Source organism: Dermacentor silvarum, chromosome 11, assembly GCF_013339745.2.
Source record: "Dermacentor silvarum isolate Dsil-2018 chromosome 11, BIME_Dsil_1.4, whole genome shotgun sequence".
Classification (NCBI taxonomy): Eukaryota; Metazoa; Arthropoda; class Arachnida; order Ixodida; family Ixodidae; genus Dermacentor; species Dermacentor silvarum.
Genome location: NC_051164.1, coordinates 99,465,499 through 99,482,025, shown reverse-complemented (window position 1 = coordinate 99,482,025; position 16,527 = coordinate 99,465,499). Strand labels below are relative to the sequence as shown.

The following is a 16,527-nucleotide window of genomic DNA, read 5'->3' as shown; positions in this document are numbered from 1 at the left end:
GTGAAGTTGGCGTGCGAACGAGTGAAGGCCCCCCGGTTCCCTGGAGTCCCGGTCCTGCGAGGCAGCCGAGGCGACGGTTTCCAAATCGGTGAGGCGACCACCGGCGACATTCCTTCGTGTCCGCTCAAGGCGCGAAATATCGCACTAGCTCTTTCCGGATTCCTCGAGAGTATTTGCCTTCTTCTGGAGGTAAACCTTCGGCGTGACGCGAACCGCTGTTTCCGTCGCTGTAGGGAGTGTATTTGAAATGCGATTTCTCATTTTGTCACCTTTCCCCGAATGGGTTGAACGTGACTCCCAGAGCAGAAAAAAAAAAAACGAAAAAAGAAAGAGAGAGAGAGAGATAAAATGTAGATATCTCCCCTTCTCATCGTGAAATGTTGTCTCAGCGATGTGGGGATCTATCTTGCTTTGTAAGCCGTCAAGGGACATAAACTACTACGTGAGAAAACATCGCTCCCTACCACCTCCGCCCAAAAATCCACGATACGTGCCTTGTCTTCTTAGAAACGTATTAACTTGGTAAGGTTGTACATGATACACCTTCAAACGCATGCGTCTGAAAGCGCCGAATGTTTAGAAAAATAAAACCTGAATGGGGTAATAATTTCGAATCAGACCTTTGGTATAGACGGCGTATACAAAGCTATATGGACATGTCTTCAAGCACATGTATCTCTTCGCGGAAATACTGCGGCTTAGGCAGATTACATTCGCCGGTAGGGATAAAGACACTTTTGTCTCTTTCGGTGTTCATACGTGCGACAAAAACTGCGTTGTCTCTTCTACAACGGCCAAGCTATACTAGCCCACCACCATCCCCTCAGCGCTCCAACGAAACGATTTGTTCGGAGAGATTATCGTACAAAAAGAATACGGCCTATTAACTTCCAGTGTTTTGTGTAATATGGTTTAAATCGCTCGCGAGAATGTTCAGCCGAAACATCATAATATGGTGGCCTTGCATTTTAAGCCGTGGTGTTGAAAAGGACTTTACATGTCTGGGTGTATATGTTACGTTCGGTCGGTCTGGCTGAATGTCTGAGATTCAACATTTCAGATTAACCGGAGCATTTTTCTTTTGTCCCGAGTAAAGACATTTTTTTTTTAGTGCATATAGACTAGCGGCAGCGGGCTCGCGCAAAAGGCCCACCTATGCCAAAAAGGTTTTATGCGGAGGTGGGAATACTACGTGTAATTAGGCTTAGATCTACCGTTCACCTGTTGCCTGTGCGAGTATGTGTTTTGAGTCCATACCATGCCAACTTTTACGATTTTGTCAAAAAAATCACGATTTTTAAAGCTTTACTACGGTTGTCGTACTGACACCAATTGGTTTACGATTCTTCATTTGCGTCTAGCTTAGAGAAAAGACGATTTCGAAATAACACAGATGCGGTCGCTGACCAATTTCTCATTACATGATTTTTGATTTGATTGGATTTATTGATTACCATTTACACACACACACACACACACACACACACACACACACACACACACACACACACACACACACACACACACACACACACACACACACACACACACACACACACACACACACACACACACACACACACACACACACACACACACACACGTACAGAGGAGTGGTAAATGGAGGTGGATAAGGGGAAAAGCCGCACAGACGCGGCTTGAGGCAACCTCACCCCCTTAGGTACAATATGGCTGCATGGAGTAACACATCAAGCGCCATATGTATTGTATTTATATAGTGGCCATAAATCATTACAGTTATACAATAAATGAAAAACAATGAAATATTTCCACAATGCAAACACACTGCAGCATTGAAATAATTAAATGATATGCACTTGGTAACATATATAGGCAAAAAAACAACAACATAACATATATTATTAAACATTCACAAACGCGCTCTAAAGAAGTGAAAGCAATAGAGTTTTAAATTCTGACAGCGATAAATCCTCTAAATTGTAGCCTGTTCTATCATACGAATTCAGTAATCTTGGAAGGTTATTACACAGCATTTGACAACCGTAGTTGGTTCTAGAGCGCGGAACCTTCCATACTTCAGGTGTACAAGTTGAATAACGGTATGAATTGACGGATAGTATTGCAAGTTCTACAAGTAAGGTATTATTACGTTTGTTACTAAAGTAATATTCGCGTAATAGTCTGCAGTTATAGATGTTATGGGCTGTAGCAATTAATGTTGTATTTCGCAAACAGGTTTTCAGTATGGGCGGCATACGGTACATTAGCGATGACACGTATTTTTTTCTCCTGCATACGAAAGAATTTACTCAATTTACACTGAGTCATGGTGCCCCATACAAGATGCCCATAATGTAATGTGAGACACAAATAAAGCATTATAAATTAGGAATTTTACAAGAGACGGGTAAAGTATATCTGTAGCGATTTAAAACGCCTGTTATGCGGCTAAGTTTTTGGAGTACAGAGCTTACATGGTCGTCCCATTGCATAGTACTTGTGAAGTGTGCCCCTAACACCTTTACAGAATGAGCAAGCTTTTATACTTGTAGATCTATACGCTAATGTTAGATCTGAAGTAAGGCTCATGCATTTGGTATGAAAAATTACAGCCTTTGTTTTCGCCATATTTACTTTTAAACAGTTCTCTGTGGACCAATGGGATAGACTGCACAAGAAGTCATTTGCCATAGTAATTAAATTGGTGAAATAACCGGACGAGATGAAAACACTTGTGTCATCTGCGTAAATTATAAATTTCGCCTTTTCGTAGATAGAAGTAATATCGTTAGCGTATAAGTTGAAGAGCAACGAACCCAAAATGCTGCCCTGTGGTACGCCACAAGAGATTGATTTGGTTACCGATGTATTATTGCCTACAGAACCAAACTGGACGTCTGTTATTAAGATAATATTTTAATAATTGAAGTGGAATGTCCTCTAATTAGCATATTTCTCTAAGTTGTAGAATGAAATGTTGTGATTAATATGGTCAAACGCCTGTGTAAAGTCAACAAATATGCCTTTTGTTAATAGCTTATGTTCGACGTTCTCCAATATAAATTCTTTTTGATCGAGAAGAGCTAATTCAGTGGACCTATTTTTACGAAAATCATATTGAGCATTTGAAATTATCTTCAATTTTTCACAGAATGAAAATAGCTGACTTAGAATAATTTTTGACACCCTTCTGAATAATAATAAAAAAAAACAGAGAGGATCGATATCGGACGATAGTTTTTTATATCTAATTCATCACCCTTTTAAATGATACTACTACCTTAGCAACCTTCATATTTTCGGACACTTCGATTATTCGGACCCACCCGCGGCACGGAGCGAAACAAACTTATAGAAACAATGTATAACAACAAAATAAATATTTCGACCGCCATTAAATGAATATTTCACAAATAAATCTAGGGAAAATTTTGAGGCACCGATAACTTTTGCTGCGACTATATCACCATGTTTTTTAGCTCGATCAAGTTCTTTAAAAAAAATCAAATTAATTATCTGTAGAGTTTAACACCAAAAAATCTGCACATTGCATGATTTATGAGGGAGGCCGTAGCGGAGGTTTATAGATTAATTTTGAGCACACTGGTCCAAGCGGACTTGGCTGACAAGTCTCCCTGTCGGAACGTTGGCCTGGAACGTTACCTTGAAACGCATTTTGAATCTACAGAGCACCAGTTATGAAATAAGCGCCGCCAAACTTGGGACAACAAGCACTGTTTGTATCAGTTCCGCTAAATTAAAAAAAAAAAAAAAAACGCCCTCTTAAGCAGTGCAGGATGCACTTACATATCTGGAAGACCAAAGAATATATTTTGAGAACGCAAATACCGAAACTGACGTTAGCATCGGAAATCCTAAGTGGGGCGCCGAGCGAACTCACCGGCTCCAACACGTACATTGCAACACGTGTCCTAAATTAGCTAAAATCTGAAATAGTGACACTGTTAATTAGTCAATTCTACGTTTCGATTTCCCGTGCAAGTAACGTACGCCTCTTAGAGCAATCGAGCTTGAGAAGTAGTAGTTGTGAATATATACCGCAAAAAAGTATACAGTCGTGTTCAATATGAGCTACAACACGGTGCAGGCGTGGTCGAAGCAGATTCAAGACTCCATGACGTCGGCACCGACGCACGGAACAAAATTGGACCACTAAATGCCGTTCCAATGACCGGCATTTATTAATCACATCGTATTGCGATAGCAATTATATGGACACTCCAAGCGAATTTTCGTCGTCGGCGTCGCCATGGCGCTCCGCATATATTTATCCATGTGTATGCTATACGCATATCCACGCGGTATATCTGGGTTACGTTGCTAAGGTCTTACGTTCTCGACTAAAGAATTCTTCAGAATTTTGAGAATGGCAGCCCGCAAACAAATTTCATGAAACATAACATTCACTATCTCCTCATGTTTGCTATGGTAACGACTGCATTTCATTGCCTGAGATGAAGATGGAACTACATGTACTACACTGCCATGTTGCTGCCGCGTCCGGTATTTTCATGCGGTCTATATAAGTGATTTCGTAGCACACCTCAAGGTTTCATTCCGCCGTCTGGGACGACACAGAGGTATAGATCAAATGAGTGTCGAATTTCCCGGAAGCGGATGACAAGAATATGAGTAAACCACTTCGTTATACAGTTACACATGTACCGTACTCTGTACCCAGAATGAATATTTTGCGTCATCACTTCCGAGTGAATTTCGCAAAAAAACGTCGAAGGTAATGCGCAATGTATTGTGCAAGGGGTATTAGGAGGGTATATACGTCGATGCTGGTTCGTGTTGGCCGTGATAAGCGACTTGAATGAACAAGGAATGAGCGCGAAGTTTTGATTCCTAGCCTTGGAAAGACGACAGCAGAGACGCACCGAATGCTAAAAACACGCATCTTGGGATCAAGACGTGAGCCTCGACTACAATTTACGAGGGTGACAATGACGAGAGCTTCGGACGTCTTACGACTGCGATTACCGACGCAGGTCGCAAGAGTTCGCGAAGAGAGTAATGAACGTCGCCACTTTGCCATCCGCGATCTTTCTGAAAGCCACGACTTGTTGTGCGAGGACCTGAAACGCAAACTTCGACGGATGAATTCGAAGTGAGTCGCGCCGCAGAAAAATTCGTGCTCCCACCTTCTCACGACTGAACAAAAGCGTACGTGGCGTCGAGCTCGGGCGTGCGCGAATAAAATTAAAGCACGCACGCCAGAGCGAAACGTCGATATTGCATTACAGAAACACACGATGTGAATGATTGACGCTATCCTCGCCAACAAAATCTTGCAGGTTTGGTTCATTACTCATAGCAGAGACGCCCCTCTGACAGCGGAGCAGCGTATACTATACAATCCATCGAGGCAGAGCAGCATGTTTCCGGATACTTCTATACCGCCCCTCGTAAATAAAGTTGAGTGTTCTGCTTCCTAATTCGACTGGTGCCTATCGAACCGGCAACTGTGTCATGAAAGTAGTGTGGTGTAGCCATATGTAAATACACGGGAACAGATGAATCGTTTTTCTCGCCATTCGCTGTACCGATTTCGATAAAAGTTGGTGCAATTAAAGGTAAAACTAGAGTTATATGCGCTGAGGACTGCGGGGGGGGGGGGGGGGGGCTTTTTTTCTAGTTTATGCTGTCAAGTCATTACAAAAATTCTTGAAAATTGCGAAATAAAAATGAAACTGAACAATCAAGTTCACAACACTAAACTGACAATAAAACAAAAAGCGATATATGCACATATTGATGGGTGTCTAAAGCAGACAGAAACGATGCTTTTGTACAGCGCTTTGAAATATTGCGCTTATTTATGAGCAGGGCTCTCCCAAAACCTTCGTTAGCGTTGCGAAAAATTTCACGTGAGTTGCAAACTTACGCATCGCATTTGCCAGCTTTACATGCTCTAACGGATGTAATTTACGAAACTCCGGCATCAGTTTTCGCTTATGAGTTACGGATTTGTAAACCCTATTACAGTTGACTGCATCCAACTTTCCATTTTCGACGAGTTTCGAAATGATTGACTGTGGGGATCCTGTATCAACGGCTTTTACGCGCGCAGGGGAGCCCAGCAAACTATTTGGCTAAGACTACAGTTCCATCGGCAAATTTATGGACGTGTAAGAACATAGCGCAAACAACGTAGCACGACTGAGAAGAAAAAAAAATCGTTCTCCAATAGTGTAACTTTTTCTCTTGTCCGACGTTTCTTATGTGACAGGTTTCTCTTTCAACTAAGATTGGGCCACATGTTTACCAAAACTAATCTCCCAGAAGGATCTTCTGGCCCGAAGTCTTCCTTAGAACAGCCTGAAGGCAAAGCGTAACCATATATCCTGATGTACCTTTACTTTTACACACAGGTTTCAACGCGTTAGTCCTCAAGTAAACGGAAGCGGGGTCAAAGTAGATCCAATGAATAGCAAAATGTGGTTCAATGCTAGATTCATTATGGCCCAACGTTGGAGAAACATTAGTCCTGCTTTCCAAGTTGATATCATACGGTCATCACGTGCATAACTTCCTGTTATTAGAGGGAAATCTGGCGATAGTGTTTGCGACAGCTTCAAGTACATGGCGGTCCAGCGTGCATGGATTTGCCTATAAATTTCATCCTTTTTATTTGGGAACGGATTTGTGACTTTACAAATTCATCACAATTCAAACAATAGCATTGCCTTATAACTGCAGCAATTCGTAGTGATTATTCATGTGCGCGGAGACTTATCCTTGAAATGTACGATTGCTTGGAAGTATAGAAAAACCGTAATAAAAACAACAACACAAGAGCCTCTCATGTCCGCATGTAGGAATTTAGACAAATCCATATACTTTGGGAGTTGAACAATCGCAGAGCCAAAGTTCTCTCTAGAATATTTAGTAACAAGAATTTAGTGACACGTGAACGCAGTAATTGAGTCATGTGGTCAGCTGTCCTGGGAATCGAGGCCTCGTCAAGCCGGAGTATTCTTGACTGCTGCAGCGTCGAAACTTCAGCGCGAAAAGTAGATAAGGACTGAGAGACGCACACGGACACCGCGCTAGTGTTGTGCGTACTTTCCGTCCACTTGTCGCGCTTAAAGGGCCCCTCACCAGGTCTGGCATTTTGAGCTGACGAACGAAGTGCGTACAATGCGCGCAAAGAGCTGAATTTTCAAACTAAACGCATTCTCCTCGCGGGCGCCGCGCTCCAAGACGTCGTCGTATGACGGATGACGTATATCAGCAAGTGCGCCTACGTACATGTATATGCTGTGACGTAACTCATTGTGACACGTGACACAAATGACACGTTCCGCGCGCCAAATCGTGCGCTGCGCGGAACGAGACAAACGCAACAGCTCGTGCGCGCCACTGTCAGCGGAAATGCACCGCGCAACAAGAAAGCGAGAAAAACAAGAAGGCGGGGCCCGCGACGTATGCGCCACGCGATCCTCCAGCTCCGGTATGGGAGAACGCAGGGAAGGAATTTCGCTTACAGAGGCTAGACGGGGCAAGTGGAGACAGTGTCCTTGTTGGCGGTGACGCTCGCCTCCTGAAATCATGGGTTCGCGGCACTGAAATGTGTATATCTCGGCTATTAATGAACCAATGTGAAAAAATCTTGCGGTAGAACGTTCCCAAGAGGGCACGTAACAACTCCTAGTGTATAACCAACATTTTCTATGTGGGCTGGCGAGGAGCCCTTTAAGTTTTAACACGAATGTGTGCGGTCGGCCACAAAAGCTTACGAGACACGAAACTTGCAAAAAAGCTCAATTCCAGGGATGGACCGGTCACGTAGCCTCGAAGTTTCACTCTGGAGTAGTTTCTGCGACCATTCATTCAGTGATTCATAAAAAAAATTAAACTCGCCATGCCTTTTGAGCAGAAATTCACATTTGTCGTGGAATTGGACTCAACACTTTGATGCCCATTGATTGATTTGATGCCCAATCGTCTCTGAACATTTGATGACAATTTGATGCCCCATCAAATTGTCTCATCAAATTTGATGAGAATGCCCCATCAAATTTGATGCCCCATCGTCTCTGAAGCTAACACTTTACAAAACCCTGGTACGTTCTAAGTTAGAGTACGCATGCGCCATATGGGATCCTACTCAGACCACCCTCATTCAAACTCTTGAAGCTATTCAGAATCGCGCAGCACGTTTCATCTTATCGAATTATTCACGTCATTCCAGTGTCACGTCTATGAAGAAAACCCTAAACTTGCCTGACCTTTCGTTGCGTCGAAAGTCATCTCGCCTTAATCTTTTTCACAAAATCTATTATTATAACAACGATTTAAAGGACATCCTGTTTCATCCACCTCATTATATTTCTTCAAGGACCGATCATCGCTTCAAGGTTGGTCTACCGTCTTGTCGCACAAAATTGTGTAATGACTCTTTTGTTCCTAGGACAAGCGTCGCATGGAACCACCTTCCCTCCACAATCGCAAGCATAACTGATGATCACGAGTTCAAGATCGCTTTACAAAATGCCTTGTATCATTTTTGTTAGTTGCACATCTTGTCATTTTTTCCCCACTCCTTTCTGTAGTGCCTTCGGGCCTGAAAGTATTTTCAATAAATAAATAAATAAATAAATAAATAAATAAATAAACACACTTAGCTTACGTATTATACCTTTTTATTTTGCATGTACTTACGCCTTTATTTGCATGAATGTGTATTTTTCTTTCTTAAGCTTGAACGTTTCTATGGCGTACTGCTGTACTTGCTGTCTGGCGGTATGGCGCCAGGGACTGTTGTCAAGCTGTTTTCCCGGCCTTTTGTCTCGATTCCTTTAAAGGAAATAACGTTGGACTCGCATGGCTGCAAATATGAGTGGCCGACTGTGCCAACCTCAAGGGCTGTTTGAGGAGCCCTTTACACACGACACACGACTTCGGCTGCGGGATGTTTTTCGACCGTGATAATGTCGTAAACCTTGACTGCGACCCAAGAGTTTATAGCATTTCTGCAGGATACAGCTAGCTTCAGTGAGACATTGTGAATAAATTTTGTGTTAGTGCATTTGTGTTCCGTGTATGTAAGTGTATGTAAGTGTATTTTAGGGTACGTGTAGTGTGTGTGTGTGTGTGTGTGTGTGTGTGTGTGTGTGTGTGTGTGTGTGTGTGTGTGTGTGTGTGTGTGTGTGTGTGTGTGTGTGTGTGTGTGTGAGCTTTGTTTTCGTTTTGATCCCACTTTCTTTCAGGTTTCACCAACCTTGAAGACTCTGGCTAGGCCAATCTCTTCTGATACCAATAAACTTTTTTGAAGACAATATCTTCTTAACTGACTTCACGCCGGTTTCGTGTACCTGGGTATCTTGTAACCATTTGCAGGAAAAAAAAAACGGCCCTTTCTTTCACGCCTACAGAGCTCTTAGCGAGTTGCAAGAGGTATCAAATTGTAGGTCTAAACGAGACAAGAAGCGAGAAATAGTCGCAGAATATGTAAAGCTAACAACAGTACGGGCGTAATTAAGCGACAATATAGTCTAAAATTTAACCGATTGCACTATGCCCCTGTAAAGGGTGCACCGCCGTAGATATAGACACGTTGCGGCAAAGCCACCGTACGGCACACTTTGGGAAACGGAGCGCGTTCGCTTGGACTAAGCAGGAGGGGTATTCTGTAAGAGTCCACATATGGGACTGTATATTCGGCGACAGCCGAAATGGACAGTCCACTAGGTGGACTCTTACAGAATACTCCTGCCCCCCCCCCCCCCCCCCCCCCTTATGGCTCGCACGAGGCATTGGTGTCTGAAAGGCGGCTTCACTGGTGGCCACAAGAGAGAGTTAGCCGCACAGTAAAATTAACGGTGCGGGCGTAATTAGCGCTAGTAAAGTCGAAAATTAACCACGTTGCACCATTGACTTCACTATCCCCGGGATCGGCCCATTAAAGGGCTAACCACTGTCGACGCTAAAGAAGACAAAGTGAACGTAATTTTTACGTGGAATACGATGCGGATAAGATACGAAATGAGGGAATAATGAACATGTAAGACAAAACAGAAACATATAATCAGCATTTATTCATTGAATCATATGAACCACAATGTGTTGTTAGTTCGTTAGCGTCGAGGTTTGGCCCACCTTTTATTTATTTTTACTTTTTATTATTCATTTATAGGGACACAGGGGGCATGTTCGCACCGTCGCCGTTGTCACGCGTTTCCTATCTACGGCGCATGCGCGGCACACGCGCGGAGGGTTTAGAGGGTCATCAGAGTCGCGCAGTTCGTTTGACGCAAAAAAAAACGACTAAGTGAAGTGGATACACCGTTCAACGCTGCGCTCAATCGCCCGGGTGGCGGAGCCAGGGCAGAGTTCTGCCTTCCGCTGCTGGCATGAGCGTTTTGCGCAGGCGCACTAGCGTTCCTGCTGAGCTGCTGCGTGTATGCACTGGTCTGCGCGGAACGGGCAGTAAACGTCAAGCTAACGTCGTCTAATGCACCTCACTGCACGCTGACTAACGCCGACGTTTTCCCGTCGGTCTAATCTCGTGCGTGCACCATCGAGGTGCGGCGCCTGCAACGCCACCTGGCGACGCTCCTGATCATGTTAGCATCATGAGACGCCTGGGCGCTGTTTCTTCTGCCCAGAAAGAGTTGCCTTGCGTGCTGCGTCGCGTCAACATGTCGCATCCGCGTACTGTTAGAACCCCGTCTGAGAAGCTCAAGCGCAATGCAAAATTTTGCTATCGCTGTCAGTGCACGCTCTTCGGGCGAAACTGACTAATTTTGTCTCTCTCTCCCTCTCTGTGCCAACCTACTCATTTTGTGTTCCTTCTACAGATCATGCAAGACTGTTCTCGCTCTGTCTCTGTTCCCTTTAACAGGAGAGCTGCTCTAGAAGCGTCTTCAGCCGCGAAGACGGCCGACGGGCGACAAACGATGACGTAACAAGCGGGAAGAAAGGCCGTCGCCGCCAGGGGTTGACCTGTCGCATAGCGGAAGGAGGGGGGAGGGGCCGGCATGCGGTTCCACGGCGTGCACGGGGCCAACGTGCTCATCGACGAAGGAGGCAAGCGAGCCACTAGGCTCACGTCCTTCTGCGACGCGGTCACGTTCAGCGCCAAGCCCGTGGCCGTCGGCTCGCGGCTCTCGCTCCAGCTCACGTCCAACGACTCCTGGACGGGCGCGCTGCGGCTGGGGCTGACCACGCACGACCCCGCCACCGCCGTGGTCAGCTCGACCGTGACGACGACGTCGACGGCGAACCCCGGCGGTGCGATCGCGCTGCCTCGGTTCAGCTGGCCCGACCTGGCCTCCAAGCAGGGATACTGGATCCGACCACTGCCAGAGCGATGGATCGCTCACTGTTTCAAGTGAGCCCCCTGCCGATTTTGTAGGTTTACACACAGACAGACACATACAGACACACAGAAAAAAATGTCCTTTAGTGAAGGCAGGCACTTTTTTTTTTTTTTTGTGGGCGTGCACAAGACCGCTGACATGCTACTTTGCAAAGGGAGGTGGGAAATTACCAGAGGAGAATGGAAAAAAAAAGTTGATGAAGAAACGCCACTGGACTTGCGTAAGCATCGTTGCACTTGCTCATTCTCCACGCAGCGCGGTGTCATTATAAATCTTATCAAACTTGATCCGACCAGCACAAACACTTATCAAGCTTTATCGGTCGTTATCATTCTTGTCGGACTACATCCGACTCTTTATCAACCCTTATCGGTCGTTATCAACCTGCGAAAGTGAATGTACAGCGAAGCTGTTGCCAAACCACCACTACAACTGTTGAGGGGGGTATGCAATGCTTTATTGATGGTTCGGATGCTTGTTTTGAGCTTGTTCTTTATTGGAACGTATATGCTGTTCTGTGTGTTCTATAGGTGATTTCAATGAATGCATGAACTGTTCGCTTCCCTTTGCTGAGCGCTTGTGGCCTTAGCCTTACGGGGGTATGAGCGATTGCATTTTTTGCTTGCTTTTACGGGGGTATGAGCAATTGCATTCGTCTTACGTGACGGACGGACATGTTTCTCGTTGAGTAGGCATAGAAATGCTTACGCATTTAGAAAATGCGGGTAATCCGACAACAATATTTACAGGCGAGACGATGGTGAAAAATTCAGGCCTTCCTGTATCACGAAGCGAACTTTGACTCACGCTTTCCGAGAAGGCCCATTTCTGAAAGGCATGTTTGAGCAATGAACCTATAGGCCTGCCGCTGTTTAGAAGGGAAGGGCATATAGGACCCAAGACGTCACGTAACGTCCGGGGAGCGTGACAAATCATGTCCACTTGGCGCTCGAGCCATCTTTCGTCACAGTACGCATTTCGTCTTTTGTCACGAAGACAAAATCTTTCGTCACGAGGAATTCAAGTAATATGTGCTCCACCGCCTTCTAAACTGCCAAAGTTATCGCAGTGTACACCGACTGTTCGCCCTATGTGACACAGATAACTGATCGTTAATGCTGCGTTCGGTGGAAGCTGATGGTATACCGCCTATAAAAAAATTCATTGGCAGGATGTATGGTGAGCAACACCGGAGGAACATGGCTTTGGCCTGCTAGTACACGGTGGGGTGTAAGCGTAAAGGAAAGAAAAAGGGACAGGGAAACTTCAATGAGAAAGACAGGTGATTATGAGTCAGTTTTACAAACGGTCCAATACTTGTTTCAAGTCTACCGACGTGTTATTCTGCCTACACACCATGCAACATCAAGTTACATATACAAACGCATTCACTTCCAATACTGCCGCCCTCAATCGAAAGCGCAGAAGGCGGGCGATACAAAGTTATGTCTATTTGTATCATAGGTTACCACGAACTCAAACCGTGACATACAGTTAACTACCTTATACGAAGAGTTATTTGCAACGAAATCGATAATCGGACGACGTACGGGCTGGTCGGGATATATATATCGAATAGAAAAGCAGATCACGACCGAAATGATAGAGAGTTTTAGCCCTCATAGCATTACCGTCTTACCGTTACCGTTTCCGAAAGGAAACCGGTTGCCAGGAGCGTACCGGGCTCCGGTCTGGCTGTGCCCAGGCTACCCGCTTCGATCCTAATTCGCCCATGTTAGCTGCTCTAGGTCAGGACAGCAAAAAAATAAATGATAAGATCAGTCAGGTCCGCACCCAGGAATAATTTTTGCGAGGGGTTTTGGGGCGGGGATAACGGCGGCCGCTTCCAAAGATTTCTATTTACTTATTTTCGCGTGTGAATTGAGCACATCGCTCACATATGATAGTATATATACACGAAATACATACGTTTATTACTATCCTATCCTATACATAGGAGGTGCTCTTTTTTAAGTTTTATGAAATTTTAGAGAATCGCATGTTGCAGATAACATCATTCCACTGCATGAGCTGGATTTTCAGAGAAGCGGGCATTACTTGAAAGAAAAATTGTAACACGTAATCAACTAATTGACAAAATGCATTCATTAACTTTTTATTTATTTACCTTACGGTACATAGCGCAATTTACGAATTGTAGACGTTGAGCTTGCAAGGCATATTCACTTGGCACGAATTTTGAGGATGGCACTCGTTCCGAGACATGAGCCATCGAAATGCGCTGTTGTTCCACTTTTATATATATATATATATATATATATATATATATATATATATATATAACGCCATTTCATGCACTGAAGCACAAAAGTAACTGGAACGTCCATGTATTTCATCGCACACTTTGGCAATGAATATCTCGAAACTAGTGTCATCCTGAAAATTCATTCTAAGTGGATACACCTGGCAAACTCACCGGCTACAATTCCTAAATTGCAGTAACTGCCGTAAAGTAATGGATTAGTGAATTGGTTATTAGTTAAAAAATTTGTCGCAGTTTCACCTGAAAGGCGAAACATCAATTGCGATAGCAAATTAGTAGAGAGCTATACGGAGTATAAGGATAGAAGTTTTATCAGCTGTATAAACTTGGACATGCAGCAGCACCAGCAACGCGCAGCACAGTTGTCGACGCCGTCGGCGTTTTGCCCGCGTTCGCACCGAGCGCGCGCGGCGTTGGTGACTGTTGCCGGTGCCTCTGGGGGCGGCTCGGAGGTTTTCGACGAGATCAGAATGGGACACTCGTCGAGCAGCGTCGGAAATCTTACCCACCTTCTCGCCTCGCAACGTTTTTATACAAATACGCATTTGGTGCCGCAGCTAAACGTCGCCTCCCCTCCCTCCCTTCCGTCCCCCCACGGCCTTTCGCGCGACGGTATATATATATATATATATATATATATATATATATATATATATATATATATATATATATATATCTTGACATCGTTCATGTGCTCGTTTAGGCGTCTTTCGAAGTTGCCACTTGCACATTATAGCTGCGGAATTCACGTGCCAATGCTTCGCTGACAACGGGTACGCATGGAATGGCGTTCCATCGGCGAGGTGGGTCACGTGGTCCTTGCCAAAATGAAACAACGAATTACTATAAGTCAATGACTGACGTCTTTACAGACGCATTTAAGCAGAAAATTCCCGCTGCAATTTTAGTTTGGGGCACTCTAGTTGAACTATAACGTTTTACCTTGCGTATGTATTACCAAATGGTATTACCCTTTACGGAATACCTGCCTATACCGGAGGCTTGTACAGCACATAACGCTTGCGACGATATCTTGCGAAGCTTCGTCCAAGAACACGTTAGAAACGTTTTTGCGTTGCATAGGTGCTCTCTGCAAAGGAAAAAAAAATAAGGACCGCATATGCAGACGATTACGACGCCGCCGACGCTTTATACCAGCAGCTAAGCAGAATATATGGCTGGTCACTGCAATAAAAGCTCCATTTCCCCTCTGGTTAAAGTATGTGCCCCAAGATGGCACCACCAACGCGACTGCTTACGCTTACGTGTCCGGTTTAGGCCGGTGTTCCGTAAAGGCTAAAACTCCACCGTCTCATTGTATACAAGGGTCCTGGTATTATATAGTACATTACGAGTAACACATCGTCGTATACTTTTTCCTCTTTCCACCGCAGGCTCACCTTCTACGTGAATGCACAGGGTCACTTTCAGCTTTTCGTAGACAGCGACTACAAAGGAGCCCTCTTCTCCGGACTGCCCACCAAGGAGCGGCTCTGGCTCATCGTCGACCTCTACGGCATCACCGGTCTCGGCAAAGTTCGTCACGCCATGTGAGTTCGACTGCCCTCGACATTCGCGAGCTCTTCGACCTTCGTTGCGTGCTGTCACTGACGTCACGGCGTCGCGCGCTCTGTGCAGGCAGCTCGGCACCGGTGGAAGTGGTCGCCCGCGGCCCGGACGCCGTGCGTGCGTACAAGCAGGCATGCGCCGAAGGCAGCGTGCCGCTGTACCGCACGCGACTATACATCGTCGGCTGCCCCGGCGCCGGGAAGTCTAGCCTCAAGAGGGCGCTGCTCAATGCCGGGTAAGGCATTATAGCATGTATATATCATACCTGAGTAACTCTAGCAGGACTAGGTGACCAGTTGTCAACGCACAGTTTCAAAGGGCAGACCATTAAATCATAATCACCACCATCATCATCATCAGAAGTCAAACGCAATTTCGATACAATTCGATTGTTTGTGGCCTAGTCATGTTGAATCTGGTTGACGCTATTGCGGGGTGGTAATTAAGCCTGTCATCCTAAAATCTTCTCTTGCAGCATCCCTATTTGATCGCCAATACCAGCCGTATAGGGCAGCAATAATCTTAGATGTTACAACTGTAAGGTTCCATATTTTGCAGTAGTCTGGATGTCACCAGCAGTTTACAGGCGTCACTGAAATACTATATGTCTGCAAAAGCCAGGTGACTAAGGTTCGACATTTCTGGTTGCAGTGCAAAGAATGAGACAGCTAATCAAATATGCAACAAGCTCTATACAAGGCACGAGGCACCGGTAGGAGACACTACAGTTTCAGCTGCTCATGTGTTGTCTGCGTACTTGTGTGAAAGTGGGTCAAAGCGAGCCCCTCACAGTTCGCAGAAGAGGGCTTCTCCTGTCAGTTTATCATAGTGTGGGAAAGACTGCTTTCAAGAGTAATTTTCAAGGGAGCTCGTCATCATCAGCCTATTTATATGTCCACTGCAGGACGAAGACCTCTCCCTGCGATCTCCACTTATCTGTCTCACGCTAGCTGATTCCAATTTCTACCGGCAAATTTCCTGCTTGTATGCCCCACCTAGTTTTCTGCGTCCGCGACTGCGCTTCCCTTGTCTTGGCGTCCATTCTGTAACTCTAATAGACGATCGGTTATCTACCCTACGCATTACATGGCCTGCCCAGCTCCATTTTTTTCTATTAATGTTAATTAGAATATCAGTTATCCCCGTTTTCTCTTTGATCCACACCGCTCCCTTAACGCCAGTCCTCTTCCTCCACACCACTCTTAACGTTAGGCCTAACATTTTCGTTCTATCCCTCTTTGTGCGGTCCTTAACTTATTCTCGAGCTTCTTTGTTAACCTCCAAGTTTTGGCCCCTTATGTTAGCACCGGTACAATGCAATGATTTTACACGTTGCTTTTC

General features: G+C 45.1%; 1 protein-coding gene across 1 annotated transcript in view; it reads left to right on the top strand.

Annotated features, from left to right (window-relative positions):
- LOC119432780 (uncharacterized) overlaps positions 1-16,527 on the top strand; it is a 48,560-nt gene continuing 32,033 nt past the window's right edge. The window contains exons 1-4 of the mRNA XM_049658387.1: positions 1-88; positions 10,856-11,344; positions 15,012-15,167; positions 15,260-15,421. Of these exons, the coding sequence (XP_049514344.1) occupies positions 10,992-11,344; positions 15,012-15,167; positions 15,260-15,421 (671 nt within the window). The 5' untranslated portion in view covers positions 1-88; positions 10,856-10,991. The remainder of the gene's footprint in view (positions 89-10,855; positions 11,345-15,011; positions 15,168-15,259; positions 15,422-16,527) is intronic.